The 18,414-nt window shown below is 46.0% G+C and overlaps 2 protein-coding genes and 1 long non-coding RNA gene across 5 annotated transcripts; 1 reads left to right on the top strand and 2 right to left on the bottom strand.

Moving 5' to 3' along the window:
* Nucleotides 1-1,732: 1,732 nt before the first annotated feature.
* On the top strand, nucleotides 1,733-3,958 carry LOC127316793 (uncharacterized). Of its 3 annotated transcripts, none has more exons than XR_007860651.2 (4): nucleotides 1,733-1,920; nucleotides 2,033-2,078; nucleotides 2,168-2,467; nucleotides 3,522-3,958. It is a non-coding gene; the product is annotated as an uncharacterized lncRNA (long non-coding RNA). The 3 variants fall into 3 exon arrangements; XR_007860650.2 differs by having other exon boundaries at nucleotides 2,162-2,467; XR_007860648.2 differs by lacking the exon at nucleotides 1,733-1,920 and having other exon boundaries at nucleotides 1,929-2,078; nucleotides 2,162-2,467; nucleotides 3,522-3,957.
* Nucleotides 3,959-4,133: 175 nt separating this feature from the next.
* LOC127316791 (uncharacterized) lies at nucleotides 4,134-6,347 on the bottom strand. The gene is made up of 2 exons (XM_051347257.2): nucleotides 5,957-6,347; nucleotides 4,134-4,516 (listed from the first exon to the last, which is right to left on the bottom strand). The coding sequence occupies exons 1-2, from the start codon at nucleotides 6,110-6,112 to the stop codon at nucleotides 4,232-4,234; spliced, it is 441 nt and encodes a 146-aa protein (XP_051203217.1). The 5' UTR covers nucleotides 6,113-6,347; the 3' UTR covers nucleotides 4,134-4,231.
* A 728-nt stretch (nucleotides 6,348-7,075) lies between these two features.
* LOC127312875 (uncharacterized) lies at nucleotides 7,076-9,057 on the bottom strand. Its single transcript, XM_051343426.2, has 5 exons — nucleotides 8,959-9,057; nucleotides 8,276-8,347; nucleotides 8,024-8,190; nucleotides 7,823-7,934; nucleotides 7,076-7,560 (listed from the first exon to the last, which is right to left on the bottom strand). The coding sequence occupies exons 1-5, from the start codon at nucleotides 8,995-8,997 to the stop codon at nucleotides 7,318-7,320; spliced, it is 633 nt and encodes a 210-aa protein (XP_051199386.1). The 5' UTR covers nucleotides 8,998-9,057; the 3' UTR covers nucleotides 7,076-7,317.
* Between the last annotated feature and the right edge of the window lie 9,357 nt (nucleotides 9,058-18,414).

Below are 18,414 nucleotides of genomic sequence, written 5' to 3'. Positions count from 1 at the left end.
ACGAGCGACACGAGGAACAGAGTTCTAATCAGTTCGATTTGCTTCCTAGGGAGATCCTGATCTCTTCCCTGGTCCACACCGTCACGCGCGCGTCTCGTTCTTCTTGGGCTGGGCCTTGTCTTGCGCCTTCTCCTGGGCCGTTGCTTGTGTAGTAGTGGGCTTGGTCGTGACAACCAGATCGCTAATTCACGATAACGCAGGCTCACTGATCGACGATCAAATCGCACAAATGCGGAGGCTGCTGGCCACCTACACAACACGGCTTGTATCGGAGGCGGCGGTGCCGGAGAACAGTAGACAGCATAACCGCATCATCAGGTGGCACCGACGCCGACGCTGGAAAACCGTAGACAGCATAACGACAGCGGCCGACGGTGCCACCGGAGAACCGTAGAACACATAACGGCAGCGGCCGACGACAATCGGCAACCACGACAACCACACGATCCACGCAACGCCGGTGTCGAACAAACATGGCTCCTGAAGGGCCCGTAACATGCATGAAACCTCACGTGTTATCTACAACTGATCAAAACTAGTACTTAGGGCATGTACAATGGTGATGAGTCAGCTGTCTGTAAGAGGTAGTTATAGGTGATTTTGGTGGTGTGGAGGAAAGAGAATGAGGAGAGAGAAGGAGATTGTCTGTAAAGTTCCAGACAGTCTGTAGGCAGACACCATTTTTATTGTTGTATGGAGGGTGTCTATAATTTATACTCATATATAGCTATGGCTAAAAATAGACAACTTACAGATAGATTATTGTATACACTGACTATATCATTGTCTACAGATAAATAGAGTAGTACTACAGCTGTCTAAACCAATGTACATGCCTTTGTGCATACGGTCCAATCTTTCGTCCTGTCGCCGAGGGTTCTTTGCTTCTTGGCTGCAACCACCGGAGGACATGTGTTGTGTGGCAACCGCCGGCCGCCACAAGCCCACAACCCTGCGCCAAGTTCTTCTTTTCCTCCAGCGATCTACTATTCTATGCAACGCCATGAGGGAGTTATGGAAATATTTTTATTGGCTTAAGTGTCCAGGTGGACGTCTGATTGTAAATTAGTCATGGTTGTGACGTGGTCCGTGCGATTTTCATCTAAGGGTTCAGGAGGGACGGGTACATCATGGATACACAAAAACACCGGATGCATAAGATATGTTGCCGTTATTTTTTTAGTCTGTATATCTATTTTTCACAATATCTGCTTTCTTCATATTTATTTTCAGAATTCTATATTGATTTTTTCCTCCGTAAATCAGTACTGAAAGTAAACGTGACATCACTCATTTCGGTGGACTACACATTATGGCTGCGGTGCTGTCGCTCACAGGTCGTGGCCACGAACGATGGCTGGCCACCCGGCGGGGAGCGGGGCAGTTGGTGGGCGCGCGGCGCTGCAAAGACGACGATCGACTCGATCGATGCATGCGCCCAAGGCCTCGATTAATTTGGCTGGCACGGATTACTCTATAGGCCTCGATCATTTGCCGTGTATGAGCTGCAAAATACAGCACTGGTAGTTTGAAAGTCAAGTCTTCGCTTCAAGAATACAAAAAATATCTGTGTCCACCCTCGTGTGTGGCGTTTTACTTTTAATAAATTTTATTTATGATGGAGCGCTGTAAGATCAGTCGTTTCGATTCGATATGTTTTTTAAACAAAAGATTCGATACGTCATTTAAACAATAGATTCGGCATGTTTTTTTAACAAGATACGATATCATGTTTTCTAAACAATAGGTTTCGCGAGGTTGCGTTCGCTCCTCAGCTTGCAAAATGAGCTTAAACACGTTCGTACGTCAAAGTCGAAGCTCGGCAACAGCTAGCAGATTAGCCTCGCTCCGAGTGCTTTACCCGTAGTTCGTCGACAGGTGGTGCTCCTGCTCCACGCTATTCAGCAAGATATTGAGAAGGTACGATCAATCAGCTCGGATTGGCACTCTGTCAGGGAAACCTGCACGCACGCCCAATTAATTATAGCAGACGAAAGAGATCTCTAATCCGTGCCATTATCACCACCACCAGGACACTAATGTTTTCAGAATCGACGGCGATAGCTAGTTTACCAGGAGTACGTACTACTAACTCTATTCCATAATTGTTGTCATAATTTGGATGTATTGGTGACCACGATCTGAGAATCTCTCGCCAAAGTCGCAGCTCCCTGCAACGCCGCCGGCGCCTGAATCCTAGCGCAATCAGCTGTTGCCGCCGCTCGCCGACGCGCCGCCGAATCAGCTCTCCGCTTCCGCATCCATTTCCGCACCGCGCCCGGCTCGCCCGCGTCCTCCAGGTGGTCGCTCGCACCTCTCGCCACGTGCACTGCACCGGCACCACCCAGGATCTCCCATTCCGAACCGCCGTGCCGTCGAGCGCGAGTTCCTGCCTTCCTGGTCGAGAAGAAGCCGCCGGGCCACATTTTCCAATACACCTACCTACGCCGTCCAGCGCGAGTTCCAGGTCGAGCATCATGTGACAATAAATCCTCATAAGATCTTAAGAAGCATATTTGTTTGACTTCTCTGTACCATAATTTGAGCTAAGGTAATATGGAAGCTAAGGTAGAACTAATTTCCCAATTAGCCGATCAATTCTCCGATGTCGTAATAGTGCAGCCTCTGTTTCGGGTGGTTTGCTGTGCATATGTGGCCTTTTTTAGCAGAATTTGATTTTAGGGGAAAAGTGGAAAGCTAAAGTAGCTCAACCTATTCACAGAATTCGTAGCTCAAAGTACATCAGATCAACTCTGAAGTAGATTTCTTTTAGTCTTGTATGATTAATTCGGTAGACCATGTTTTTTCTGTTTTTCATATGCTTCCTGACTGTAGTAGTTGAGGAGGATCGATCCATGGAAATTTTAGATACCAATGAACCATGAAAGTGCGAAAATACCTATTTGCACTTACATTTGCCTATTATGTCTGTATGGACAAAGGGTTCAAGCTCTTTGCATTTTAGCCTTGGCTGAATAATTCTGTAGACAAAGGATGCATGTTGCTTTTTTTTCATCTGCTTCCATACTACTAAGTTCAGGTAATCAGCTAAAAGATTACATTTGGGGTGTACTCAATCAGCAGGCAGATAAAGTAGAGAGTGTGTGTCATCACATTAAGATGTTGTAAGAATACCCAAACCTATGTATCTGAAATATTAATGTATTAAATACAAATAGTAGTACTTCTGAATTTGTAGACGTATGTTTAGATAAGATTGTGAGCCGGTGGACATCACTGCACCTACAAATATTTAAAATATTAGGGGTAATACACAGATGGACGACGATGATAAACATCCAAAGAAGTATCTATCCAACTGAGGCTAGGTACCAACTGATGGAACTCACATATGTCATCACGTACCTACAAACATTTATAAAACTTGTCTGAGTCAGTTTCATGTGATATTCTCTTTTACCTTTTGTGGGTTTGCTTTGAGGTCAATACAGAATTTCTTTACATCTGTCGTAAACTATTTAATTTTGTATCCCTATTTATTTTGGACTTGTAAACTGCAGATTGATCTGAAAAGGCGGAAGAAGCAATTGCTTTGACAGAAACCATCCCCGATGAGGAGTCACACTGTTTATGGAGTCAGCTCACCGTTGATAGTGCACAAGAGGAGAAGCTAGGCTATTGAACTGTAGGGCTGAAGTTATGTTCTACTGTTGTGTCTTGGGAGTGTATCCTGCAATCTAGGCGTCTGCAAGGGGAAAGAAGTTGGGAAATGCAGGCTCGTTTGCTCTTGTGATAGTAGCCCTTGTGTGGTGGCGTGTAATACTGTCAGCTTGTGTTGTTAGCATGTTCCCAGGAAACTTTAATTCTCCCATGTGTATTTTTGTTGTTTCAGTAATCCTGCAATAACTCCTTCTGCTTTAATCTGAAGGAAGAAGGATGGGTTTCATATCTACTGTTTGTTGAGAACTTTCTCTAGGTTTATTTATGTCACATTGTTATACATTGGTCCTGTTCTCCTGTTGTGCTGGTTAGTTCAACCGAAGATTCGTCTGATATCAGCCCGTTATTCATTAGTCTATGCAGAAGAAATTTTGTTTATATGGAGTAGTACTTTTTACACAAAAATAGGTGAGTCCTGGGACTCACACCAAGGACACATCCTACACAAGATCTTTTGTTTAGAGAGAACAGTCACTTTATTGATTAAACCACATCACTACAAGCTCGCTGGACGCAGTCTGAATAGGTAAGTACAATTTTTCTGAAAGATTCAACTAGTGCTCTTGGAAAGACAGAGGCAAGATCTGCCAGATGAACAAGAAAACAACTTGGCGTGTTCCTGCCAGGCACCTCTTGCCACCTCTATCGCCATTGAGCCAGGACCAGCACCATCTCGTGGCCCGTCATCAACTTGCCACCGTGGTGTGGTGCAAAATCCACCTTCTCCCTTTAAGCTCTTCAATTGCAACTCCAGGCTACAAGTTTCCAGTACTATTTTAGGATAGTGCAACTCCATAAAGATTGCAACTCCACCAGCATGATCTCCAGTTGTAACCTGCTTTAAACAATGTGTTATGACATTGTTAAACCAAATATCTATGCAAAAAAATCTTCCAGACATTTTCTTCTATTTAGATTGAGGAAAACCAAAGCATATGTTTTCAGGAAGCATCAAGAGTTCTTCCAAGCATTGTACATGCATATGACATTCTCAAGTTCTCCGATATATCCTCAGCTATTTTAAGTATTTTACTTGCATCTGACATTCTCATTTAGCTCCTTAGTTACTTAGTTGCATTGAATCAAATAGGAACAAAAATACTTTAGCCAAGCAATAGCACAGTTGGGAACATCAACCTTATATACTATTTAGATTGATTCCTGCCAGAAGTCTACAAAAATAAACATATTTGCTGACGCCAAGGTAACCTGAATGATTTCTTTAAAAGTCAGCCATTCATGTCTAGCTGGAGGTGAGAATAAATAATGTGCACATGGAACAGAAACTACATAGCTAAGCTTAGAAGTTGTGAAATAAATAGCCTTTGCCTTTCACCAATGTAATTGAACCATGGAGAGGGAAAAGAAGTTATCTCCAAAGAAGGAGGCAATGCTGTCAGGTCTAAGATGTTTTTATTTTTCTAAAGAGTTAATATGTGTTGTACGTAAAGACAATACAATAAAATTCCAATGAAGTAGCACCAATTTTTTTATTTACATATAATTGCAAGTTAATGTCACTATGGCACTACATAACTGAAATAGACTATGAACATGAATACTCCTATCTTTATTGATTGATCTGGAAAATCTACAACATTGTAAAACACATTCTGACGAAATCTGAATACTACTTCAGTGTACAAACCTGAGAGTGAACAAAATTGATGCATAAACCAAGGTTATCAAGATTCAATAATAAGTACATCGGAGACATAACCATAAAAAGAAGATAATCAGAGAAATATATGATTTTGAAAGGAACAGTTGAGTAGTCAGTCAAATAAAGGACTGTATGCGAATGATTAAAATGGATACGAACTACTTAAATCCTTAACGAACCTCTTTAAACTAAATTAATGATCGAGAGATGGAAATATTAGTGGAGCATGTAGTAGTGTGTACAGTCAGTTACCTAAACTACATCACGCATCAATGTGCTTGTTTTTGGAACATAAGAACAGACTTCCATCTCGTAACGCCCGTCAATGTCTGACATAAACAAAGAAATACAGTAGTTGAAGTATACCCTGCTTCCACCCTCCAAGGACTCGTCTTTGATGAACCATATCTCAGGGGTGAGTCACAGTTTCATCTGCTTGCATGTCTGACTCTTGTCCTTAGTCCGGCCATGACGACCTTCTTCTCTCTCTCGTCTCCAAACACGGATACATACACGTTGCGTACACGCACCAAAATAAACAAGGAACTCAGCATCGCTCAAGCAATCCATCGATTCTAGCTAGCAGCAGAAAAACGAGCAAGCGGGGGTAACCTGGAAGTTGTTGGAGAGCTCCACCTCGGCGATGGCGCTGAGGGAGGAGAGGTAGCGGTCGGCGAAGAGGGAGTCCTCGGGGAGGACGGCGCGCTGCATGACAGGGTCGCGGGTGAGCATGTCGTCGAGCTCCCGTTGGATCTGCTTCACCACCATCCGCACCCGCTGCTCCTTCACCTCACCACCCGCAGAGACAGCGCTGCCGACGGCAGCCGCCAAAGGTAGCCGGGTGCCCCGGCGGCTGCGAAGACACCGGCTCAAACCGGACGAAGGGAATTGACTACGCCGGCGCTCGTCGGCGGCAGCCGGAAACCTTAACCGAGAGGGGATTTTTTTGGGAGTGGAAATGAGGAGAGGAGGGTTGCGTAAGAGTGCCACGCTGACACGTAGGGCCATCTGAGGTCAATTTAAATGCCTGCTCATTTAGTAAATAAAATAAATAAAAAATTCCAGTACTTTCCGATACTTTTCGGTATTTTCTCTGCAGTACTTTCCAGTACTACCTAATTTCCAACCATTGGATTGGGTGGGTTCGACGGCTCCTAAATTTTCCAACCATAGTAAAACTTGTAGTATTTAGACATATTTTGTGAGCAGATATATCTAAATCCGCAGAAATAATTATGAAACGGAGTGAATATATCGCAGGATCATTTAAATATTAATCATAACATGGTGGGAGGTCTACACTTCAGCACGCCAGACAACGTGGAATGCAAGTTTCGCATCGCAGGGCAATGTGAAATCATGTCAGGTTGTCAACCCTGTTGCATACAGTGTACATCCTCATCTCAAAAAACTTAAAGCCAGCATTGTTTGGATGATCGCGGGGAAATCGGGCGCCCATTGATTTTCGTAAAAGCCAAAATTATACCAGAACAAACAGATCGCTAATCCTTACCATCAATACTATCACCAGGCAACTACACTGCTGTTAGAATGGACGGCGATGGCTCCTCGCAACGTCATTTTAAATGTCAATCGTAGCACTCTGCACTACAATGCAGCACACGAGACAATGTGGACCGGCTGTCAAATCCTAATTAGTGCATATAATACAAAAACCATTCTCAAAAACTAAATACAAACTTAAGGACGTGAGGACTTCTTTCATTTTTCTCATTGATGAAAAAGGATAGGTTTTATTCCTGATGAGGGACATAGTCACATGCTTGTATTGCATGCCACAAGTATGTAGCCTAGAATTCAAAGTCAGTTGCTCATTTGCTGGCTCGAGCTTCGATTTATCTTATCTAGTTACACGTCAAAAACAAAAGTAGACTTATTACCCTTCAGAGATAGCAGCAGTACTCGTATGTACCTAGCTAGGTAGATCACCAACATGCGATCAATGCCGATTTTCAGATAGATTCGGAGGTAGCTACTCCGGGACCTTGCCTTTCGCTCGCACGCTTAGCATCACATTCATCTTTCGCTACTCCTCTGTCTGCCTGCTCTAACTTCTTCTGGGCTCTTATCAGTGCGCGCCTTGCCTGTGGACGCATCTCACGTACTTTGCGTGGTGGCATGACGAAAGGTTCAAGCGGGCGATCATGGAATGGATGCTCGGTTCCAGAGAAAATCCTCAGTTTGCGATCCCTCTCCTGGATGATCAAATTTGTAGATGTTACAGAATTGCTACATGTTGTCCCAACAAAATTTTGAAAAAGGAAGGAAGAAAACATGTGCAATCGTTGCCGTTTTCCATATTGCACAGCATTGCCAACACTTAGGCAGAAACTGAGTATGTAAATAACTCAACAGCTAGTAAAGTTACTAGGATAGCGTCACATCATCAACAAGACACACAATAGAATTTATGTATACACCTAGATAACAGAAACAGAGATACACAGTTCCACTTACATCGCGCAGTCTATTGCGGGGAAGCATGCGCATGACTGCTTTGCGAATCACTTCCGTTGGATCTTTTTCCATCTGGTTCTTGAGCGTTCTTTCTTTCAGATGTCCGATATAGCTATTAAGAAAACACACGCAAGAAGAGAAAATTTAATGTAACATGAAGTAAAATATAGTATGATAATATTCTAGTTGAAGTTCACTAACCCTGTGTGCCAGTAGTAGACCTTATCAGTCATTTTTCTTCCTGTGGCGCTGATATCTTTAGCATTAAGCACGATGCACATGTCCCCGTTTTCCACATGTGGTGTATAAGTGGGCTTGTCCTTGCCTTGGAGCACAACAGCTATTTGGGATGCCAGACGTCCGAGCACCTATCATGTAGACAAAGTAGCTTACTGTGTGACCATGTCACACAAACAAAATCCTCACAACTGAAAACAGCAAAGGAATTCTGACCTGCCCTTTTGCATCGAAAACACGCCATCGCAAGCCCTCTAAATCAATTCTTCTCAAACCAGCAAGTGCTTTCTGCACAAAGTATGCAACTCTTAAATTAAAGTGTAAATGTAAGAGATCTGAATTCTGTTGCGAAAGTATCACGTTAGTCCCAGTTCTTCTATAATCCACATATTGGTCCTAATCAGCGGTATGTGATTCATTCACATAAAAGATGCTCACAGGTAAAAGAAAAAAACATAACTCCGTTTCAAAAAAAAAAACCATAACAGACAAGTTAATTTTGTACCATTTCATCGGCACAATACTGAACATGTTCTAATCAACAACAGAGTATATGCCTAGTAGACTTATCCAATCCACATCGCTCATTAACATTCCAATTTAAATTATCGCTTAGTATCCAGATATTTCTTTTTGTCTCTCATGTGAAGATAGCTGAATCTATCAACCAACCATGGACGTGTTCAAAAAAATCCACCATGGACTACCCATCTGCCAGACGGGAGGATCTACACGCGTAGAAGCAGCAGGTGATGTGGGCGGTACCGCAGCCTCCGCGTCCAGAATGGTTTCATTAGGTTTTAGCAACGGGTTTCTGAAACTTTTAGAAGGAGGATCGCGATCGCGAGGATTTAAGGAATCTGGATACCATCAACAGGATAAGTACCTTAGAAACTCACCTTCAAGTTGCCGGTAAAGGCCGGCCGTGCCGCAGCCATGTGACGCAGCCGTGCTCAGTGGGGGCGGCGGCTTCTCCTCCGTATGAGGTGCAGGGAGAGGTGTGTGGTAAGCCTAGATGGTTCAGATCGATTTAATGGTGTTCAATTCTACAAAGTAATGGGCCTCAGAGGGCAATAAATGGAGCCGAGACTCGGAATTATGGGCCTCTCGACCAGCTAGGAATTATGGGCCTGTGGACCAGCTCGGCCATTACTCGGCCTTTTACTATTTTCTCAATAAAAACTGGTCATTTCTTCAAATTATAGAATATATGACTGGCCTTTCGAAAGGTTTGTTAGAGTAATAGTAAAATACTTACACTCATTGAGTAATAAAGGTTACTATTTTGAAAAAATACATTGATAGTCATCTAAAGACAGTCGTCGCTCCTTAAAAGAAACCTATCCCCAACCCAAGCCCACTCCACGGATCAGTTCGCCCTCCTCCGACTAGCCTCGCCGGCGTCGCAAGGAGTGTGTAACCTGGAGTTTTTAATAACAACATTGTTTTTAATGGATTAGGTTAGGGTTTTTGTAACCCTCTTCTTTCTCATTACCATGTTAATGAAGATGACATCGTCTACAATAAGTGATTTTTCGCCCTTCGTTCATCCTCGAGGTCTCCTTCCTGACATCAATGGTGGTATTGGAAGATTAAATATCATTAGGTATGAACTCCATTTAGATCTTGATTCGTCATATCATTTTTTGATCTTTCCTCGTGGCTGCGAGGAGGATTGTCCTTGCAATATTTTTCGAGGCTGGTACATCATCGACAAGGGTGATTCATACTCTCTGCTCCCCAGCGACGACAACTAGACTCTCTGGTTGCCTTTCCCTAGCATATATGTGCTAATACTCTTGCCTATGTTGATTGACTACTTTAATAGCTAGGCATGTGCACATATCTTTGGCATTGTGACTCAAATTAAAATTATGAGAGAACCTTTATTGTTATTTATAGGTGTAGTTTGGTATATATGTTTGGCTTCTTTCAGAAAAGTGCAAGACTATGTCATGCAAGAAGAAAAAAAGTTGAAGATCCTTAATATTTTGCTTGTTTTTAGAATTTACTTTATAATAGCTAGAGAAAGCTCATGTATATCTATCATATATTATTTGTTAATATAAATATATATGGATTGATTATAATTTTTTTTTTGTAAAGTACACTCAATGTCCTGTATCTATAGCAGTTTGTCAAGTTAGTTCTAAACCTATAAACGTGCATTTTGGTCGTTGTTCATTGTGCGTCCTCTACCTAAAGATCAAAGTGGATTACTACTAAGGTACTCTTTATTATTTTTAGTTTACAAATGAGATAATGACGTGCAACCAAAACTTTTGAGCACTTATAAGAGAAAACCACTACTTTTTGTTTCACCCAACCACACCTTCGTGGCTAGGACTGGCCATAGTACATATTATCATATACTAGTATCATGCATTTGATAATAGTATAAGAGCATCTCCAGCCGCGTCCCCCAAAGCGTCCCAAAGAGATTTGAGGCGCGCTGGACAAAAAATGCGTTCCAGCCGCGTCCTCCAAAGCCCATTTTTGTTCGGCGCGCCCCGATACGGTGTCCGGTGCCCCGAGCCCATCCCCGTCCCACAGGGGACGCACCAGGCACGCCGGACCCAACGAAAAGCGAGGCGAACCGACGCGGGCCCGACCCGTCAGCGGCTTGGAAGGCTAAAACCCCGTCGCCTACCTTTGGTCAAGCGACGTTAATGGCGTCCCTATTTTCCCAGGCGACGCAGGGACGCGTCTCGTCGTGCATGGCCGCGTGGCCGTCTCCGCCGGCGTTATTGCGTGCAACCACCCGCTGCCGCCGCTGTTTAAATATGCCCTGCAGTTCTCACCGCTCACAAACCATCTCGTCGCCGCCGCCTCCCCCCTCCCAGATCTTCTCCTCGCCGCTCCAAAAATGTTGAGCTCGTCCTCCCGCAAGATCTCCGCGGCGAACGGCTTCGGCCGCGGCGAACGGCTTCGGCCGCGGCAGCCTCACCGTGGCGGAGGCGTGGGCGCTGTACAACGCCCGGTATCCAGTCTCGCCGGACATGCGGCTGCCAAGCAGCGGCGGCTGGAAGATGGCCGTGAACGGCATTGGCGTTCCGCCGCCACCGAAGCCGCGCACGGACCAATGGAGGGACGCCATCAAGACCCGTCGGGCTCAACTCACCGCCGAGGAGCGGTTGGATCCGACGTGGGCGGCCAACAACAACGACGCCTAGTGGACGACGTACTTCAAGGCGAAGTACGACGTCGAGATGCACAGCACCAACGGGCTCGTCGGCGGCCCCAATAGCTGGAACAAGGACGGCCGCGCCCTGTTCTGGGGCGTTCCGGGGCGCACCCTCTAGAACGTCATCCGCGGCATCCGCAACGGCGCTCCAAGGTTGGAGATGCCGTCGTCACCGCCGCCATCTCCTCAATGGCAGCCGAGGAGGACGACTTACTCGTCCTCCTCGCACTCTTCTTCGTCAGGACCGGCGCGATCGACGCCGTCCTCGTCTTACCGGTCGGCGCCCTACACCGTCCCCAAACGGGGGGTGAAGGAGGAGCCGGCGACGCCCGTCAACACGAGGCGTGGCGGCAGCGGCAGCCGGCGGCAGCAAGGGAGGCGCGGCGGCGCCCTCCTCATCCCGAAGCCGGAGGTGAAGGAGGAGCCGGAGGAAGCGTCGCAGGCGGCGCTGCTGGCGGAGTACGAGCGGCAGCATCGGCTCATCGCCAGCAGCGATGACCCCGAGGACTGCCCAGGTCTGCGGGCGGCGTTCTTGGCGTCCATGAATGACAAGGACGCCTGGAGGGGTGACCTCGACGCGGCGATCGCCATGTCCATCCGCGACTCCGGCAAGCCGCTGGTGGACCTATCCGACGATGGCGAGGCAGGACCAAGCGGCTTGGTGAAGGACGATCCCGTCGACAAACCCGTCGACGAGCGCGTCAAGCAGGAGGTCGTCACCGACGACATGTACAACTTCCAGCAGTACTACGACGCCTCCGGCCGTCGCAAGTGGTTCTAGATTAGGTTTAGTTTAAATTTAGTCAAATTTCGTTCGAATCTATGTAATATATGGCAAGTTTGGATGAATCTTGCTTAAGTTTAAAATTTGCGAAATTTGGTTTGGGGGACGCGACTGGGGAGCGACGTCCCCCAAACGCGGCACGAACGAAACACATCCCCCAAACGCTCAATCCGGCACGGTTTGGGGGACGCTTTGGGGAACGCGACTGGAGATGCTTTAAGATATTATGTCTGTAATGCATAGTTGAATGGATCGTAGCGAATAAGAGGGGGGGTGAATGCCGCTACGGCAAGTTTTAGTCTTTTACAATTTTTATGCAACGGAAGGTAAAGGTGAGAACTTTAGCAATAGGGGTGATCCTACAATGAACAACGGACAAGAGCAACAAGTAAAGGAATCAACAAGATAACAAGAGTGAGGAGCGAGACAACCGGGGGGGCGCGAGGCGAGTCGAGGTTTGTTTCCCGCAGTTCCTTCCACAACAGGAAGTACGTCTGCGTTGAGGAGGTGCTAGTCTCACACAAGAGACTAGACGGGCACACCACGAAGGAAGGCCTCACCTTCTTCCTCGAGAGAGCTCCACGGAGGTGCTCTCCTCTTCCACTAAGGCACCGGTCGAGGCGGTGATTCCTTCACAAGGTTGGGGCGAGCTCCACACACAAGGATGCTCCCAACACCCTATGGATCTAGTACATCACCAAGCCAGACTCCATAGCTGCACATCTCCAATGCTCCACCATAGGAACCCATCTCCAATGCTCCACCATAGGAACTCTTCCAATGCTCCACCAAAGGAACTCTCCAATGCTCCACCAAAGGAACTCTTCCAATGCTCCACAAAAGGAACTCTTCTCCAAGATCCACTAAAGGAACCCTACCACCAAGATCCACTAAGGAATAGCTAGTATTGGTGAAATCTCTCTTGGTAGAACTATAGATTGGGGTCTCCTCCACCTATCCTCAAAGTTTGGGCAAGTTTGGTTGGATGGGGAAGGAGATCCCCAAGGATTAAGCTCAGCAACAATGGAGGAGAGAGAGGGGGAAGAGATAGAATCGTGTTGGGGAAGAAGGGGCCCTTAAATAGGCTCCTCCAAATCCAACCGTTATGTCCAGATTTGGCCTAAGCGGTACTACCGCTTATGGGAAGCGGTACTACCGCTCTGAGTTCAAAATAACCCCAGATCTGGTCAAAGGACGCAGAGCGGTACTACCGCACGAGGTACCGCTTGAGGTACCGCGATAGGGTCCAGACCTTACTGGATCCAAAGCGGTACCAGAGCGGTACCAGGGCGGTACGACCGTAACTCGGTTACGGTACCTAAGCGGTACCGTGAGCGGTACTACCGCTCGTGAGCGGTACTACCGCCCCAGGTACTGCAGGGGTACCGCAACGTGTTCTAGGGGACGAAATCAGCGCAAACTCAGAGCGGTACCGAGGGCGGTACCTATAGGGGTAGCGGTACTACCGCTACAGGTACCAGTAGTACCGGCCTGGCTAAATCTGGTTTTCTTCCCTTTTTCTCTCCAACCATGTCACCTCCCTAAACACACACAAAACCAAAAAACCTATCAACTACGCTTCAGTCTTCCGATCTTGACGCGTCCGGCGAGGTCACCGTGCTCTTGCAAATCTAACAATGGTACTCAAGGCACACGGTGAGATTACTCAAGTGTTGTCATGAAACACACAAAACTTGGGGTGTGAATTTTGCTCTTACAATCTCCCCCTTTTTGGTGTTTGATGATAACACAAGAGTTGATAATAACATATGATATTATGATGAGATACTTTAGATTTGCAAAAACTCGACGGAGCTCCCCCTACACATGTGCATATCATGAATATGTATTTGAATACAAATACACATGTTCTAGAGACATCACTCCCCCTAGTTTTTACAAACCAAGCACATATGCAACATAGATAAACAACATGTTCAAGTAGCATATGCACAATATGGAGGCAACAAAAGATCATGCACGGAGATTTGGGTGAAGTTATCATACCATAGCCTTGCGAATACCCAAACTCACAATAAGATGCCTCCATAGGGTTGTTGATGTAGCCATAAGAAAAGATAAGCAACTAGAACCAAACGGCTACAAACAACAAAGGTCCCCATCCACCTAGGAACTTCTCCCCCTTTGGCATCTAAACACCAAAAAGGAGGGTAACGAAACTAGAAGGATGGAGAAAAAGAACATACAACCAAGCTTGCAAAAATCACGAGAAAACAAGCTTGAAGGAGGTTCTCAAAAACAAGAAGAAGAAAGCAAAGAAGAAAGACAAAACAAGGTCACGAAGAACCGAAAAACCCTCAAAGAGGGGGTGTTGGTGGCCGAAGCCACCGTGTAAGAGTATAGTAGTTGTGAGGTCACGTAGATGTATCTAGGACTCACGGACTACAACTCAACATGAAGCTCATAAGTCACTTAATTGACAAATAGCAAATGTTTTGGATTTCTTTATGCATTATGGGGGGAGTGATAGCTCAATGGATTTAAACCGCACTCCCCCTATGTCCATGCGTGCCTTTCATCTAGATATAAAGGTTAGGAGTGGTATGTGCGCACGACGGTCAAGCAAAGTTCGATGGATCAATGATATTTAGCTCATGCCTCAACTCAATGAAACGCTTCTCATCCAAGGGCTTCGTGAAGATGTCCGCCAATTGCTCCTTGGTGCCAATATAGGATAGTACAATATCTCCACGAGCAATGTGATCCCGGATGAAGTGGTTCCGTATCTCAATGTGTTTCGTCTTGCCATGAAGAACCGGATTGTAGGCGATCTTGATTGCGCTCTCATTGTCACACAAAAGAGGCACCTTGCTATACTCGAGTCCATAATCCCGCAAGGTTTGCCTCATCCATAAGATTTGAGCACAACTACTCGCCGCGACAATATACTCGGCTTCCGCGGTGGAGACGGAGACACAATTTTGCTTCTTCGAGGACCAACACACCAACGATCTTCCAAGAAAGTGACATGCTCCGGAGGTAGACTTCCTATCAATCTTGTCGCCCGCCCAATCGGAGTTGGTGAAACCAACCAAAGCAAAGTCCGTGTCCCTTGGGTACCATAGTCCGAAGTGTGGGGTATCAACTAAATATCGAAAGATCCTTTTGACCGCCACAAGGTGGCTTTCCTTCGGACTTGCTTGAAACCATGCACACATAACAACGCTTAACATTATATCCGGGCGAGAGGCACAAAGGTAAAGAAGCGAACCTATCATCGAACGGTAGAGCTTGTTTGAGACCATATAGGGCCTTTTTGAGCTTGAAGACATGGTCCGGGAAATGGGGGTCCTCGAATCCCGAGGGTTGCTTCACATATACTTCATCATGTAGAGGACCATTAAGAAAAGCACTCTTAACATCCATTTGTTGCAGATTAAAGCCATGATGTGAGGCAAAGGCCAAAAGGATACGGATGGACTCAAGGCTTGCAACGGGTGCAAAGGTTTCACCAAAGTCCACGCCTTCGACTTGAGAATAGCCTTGTGCCACCAATCTTGCTTTGTTGCGGATGACCGTGCCACTTTCATCTTGCTTGTTCTTGAAGATCCACTTGGTGCCGATAACATTGCGGCAATGATCGGGTCACTTCATGAGAGTCCATACATCATTCCTCTTGAAGTTGTTGAGTTCCTCTTGCATTGCATTCAACCAATCGGGATCTTTGAGAGCATCATCAACTTTGAGTGGTTCCTCCTTAGAGACAAAGGCGTGGTGCGCACAAAAGTTTGCAAGTTGCCTTCGAGTGGTAACATTTCTCTTTAGATCACCAATGATGTTTTGCAAGGAATGAGACTTGAGACGCAAGTGTCTTGTAGTGGGGTCTTCACGGCGAGTGTCGGCTAAAGGAGATGGTTCTTGTAAGTCCTCTTGGTCTTCATCACGGTTTAGGTCCTCGCCTTGACCTCCATTGTCGTTGAAAGGGGCATCATTGTCATGAGATCCGGATGGCTCGGGGGTATTGGGAATATTATTGTCCATGAAGATTATCCCCGAACCACTCGGAGAAGAACTTGAAGCTTGACCTTGGTCACTTGATGTTGGGTGTTGAGGTAGACGAGCTTGCGGTGAGTGTTGTCCTTGAGCTTGTTGAGGTGAACTTGGACTTGATTGTTGTTGTAGATATCGAGGTTGATCTTGAGGTTGAGGTTGAACTTGAGGTTGTTGTAGAGGTTGACTTGCATTTGTAAGATCCACGGAAGAAGCTTGGCCTTGTGGTGTAGATGGCTCCACTTGGGTGGAACTTGGTCCTTCCCCAGTGAAGGAGATATGCCCTAGAGGCAATAATAAAGTGGTTATTATTTACATCTTTATGTTTATGATAAATGTTTATATGTCATGCTATAATTGTATTAACCGAAACATTAGTACATGTGTGATATGTAGACAAACAAAGAAGTCCCTAGTATGCCTCTTAACTAGCTTGTTGATTAATGGATGATTAGTTTCATAATCATGAACATTGGATGTTATTAATAACAAGGTTATATCATTGTATGAATGATGTAATGGACACACCCAATTAAGCGTAGCATAAGATCTCGTCATTAAGTTATTTGCTATAAGCTTTCGATACATAGTTACCTAGTCCTTATGACCATGAGATCATGTAAATCACTTATACCGGAAAGGTACTTTGATTACACCAAACGCCACTGCGTAAATGGGTGGTTATAAAGGTGGGATTAAGTATCCGGAAAGTATGAGTTGAGGCATATGGATCAACAGTGGGATTTGTCCATCCCGATGACGGATAGATATACTCTGGGCCCTCTCGGTGGAATGGCGTCTAATGTCTTGCAAGCATATGAATGAGTTCATAAGAGACCACATACCACGGTACGAGTAAAGAGTACTTGTCAGGAGACGAGGTTGAACAAGGTATAGAGTGATACCGAAGATCAAACCTCGGACAAGTAAAATATCGCGTGACAAAGGGAATTGGTATTGTATGTGAATGGTTCATTCGATCACTAAAGTCATCGTTGAATATGTGGGAGCCATTATGGATCTCCAGATCCCGCTATTGGTTATTGGTCGGAGTGAGTACTCAACCATGTCCGCATAGTTCACGAACCGTAGGGTGACACACTTAAAGTTGGATGTTGAAATGGTAGAACTTGAATATGGAATGGAGTTCGAATATTTGTTCGGAGTCCCGGATGAGATCCCGGACATCACGAGGAGTTCCGGAATGGTCCGGAGAATAAGATTCATATATAGGATGTCATTTTATGTGAATTAAAATGATGCGGAAGGTTCTATGGAAGGTTCTAGAAGGTTCTAGAAAAGTCCGGAAGAAACCACCAAGGAAGGTGGAGTCCCGGTGGGACTCCACCTCCATGGCTGGCCAACCCTAGTGGGGGAGGAGTCCCAAGTGGACTCCCCCTTAGGGGGCCGGCCACCCTCCCATATGGAAGGGGGGAATCCCACCCCAAGTGGGATTCCCACCCTAGGTAGGTTTCCTTTTCATATGGAAGGTTTTGGTTTCGGGTCTTATTCGAAGACTTGGAGACCAACACTTGGGGTTCCACCTATATAATGAGGGGCCAAGGGAGGGGGCCGGCCACCCCAAGACCACAAACTGGCCGCCCCATTGAAGTGGCCGGCCACCCCCTCCCAAACCCTAGCCGCCCCCCTCTCCTCCATATCTCCCGTGTAGCTTTAGCGAAGCTTCGCCGGAGTTCTCCACCACCACCGACACCACGCCGTCGTGCTGTAGGATTCAAGAGGAGCTACTACTTCCTCTGCCCGCTGGAACGGGAGGTGGACGTCGTCTTCATCAACAACCGAACGTGTGACCGAGTACGGAGGTGCTGCCCGTTCGTGGCGCCGGAAGTGATCGTGATCAAGATCTTCTACGCGCTTTTGCAAGCGGCAAGTGAACGTCTACCGCAGCAACAAGAGCCTCATCTTGTAGGCTTTGGAATCTCTTCATGGGTGAGACTCGATACCCCCTCGTTGCTACCGTCTTCTAGATTGCATCTTGGCTTGGATTGCGTGTTCGCGGTAGGAATTTTTTTGTTTTCTATGCATCGTTATCCTACAGTGGTATCAGAGCCGTGTCTTTGCATAGATTGTTGCACGAGTATAACACAATGGTTTGTGGGCGTTGATGCTCTTGTTATCTTTAGTTTGAGTACTTTGCATCTTCGTGGCATAGTGGGATGAAGCGGCTCGGACTAACTTTACATGACCGCGTTCATGAGACTTGTTCCTCGTTTGACATGCAACTTGTATTGCATAAGAGGCTTTGCGGGTGTCTGTCTCTCCTACTATAGTGAAGATTCAATTTACTCTTCTATTGAAAACATTAGTATCAACGTTGTGGTTCATGTTCGTAGGTAGATTAGATCTCTCTCGAAA

Source organism: Lolium perenne, chromosome 7 (genome assembly GCF_019359855.2).
Source record: "Lolium perenne isolate Kyuss_39 chromosome 7, Kyuss_2.0, whole genome shotgun sequence".
Lineage (NCBI taxonomy): Eukaryota > Viridiplantae > Streptophyta > Magnoliopsida > Poales > Poaceae > Lolium > Lolium perenne.
Note: the sequence above shows the minus strand (reverse complement) of the source record. Positions and strands in the feature narration are given on the sequence as shown.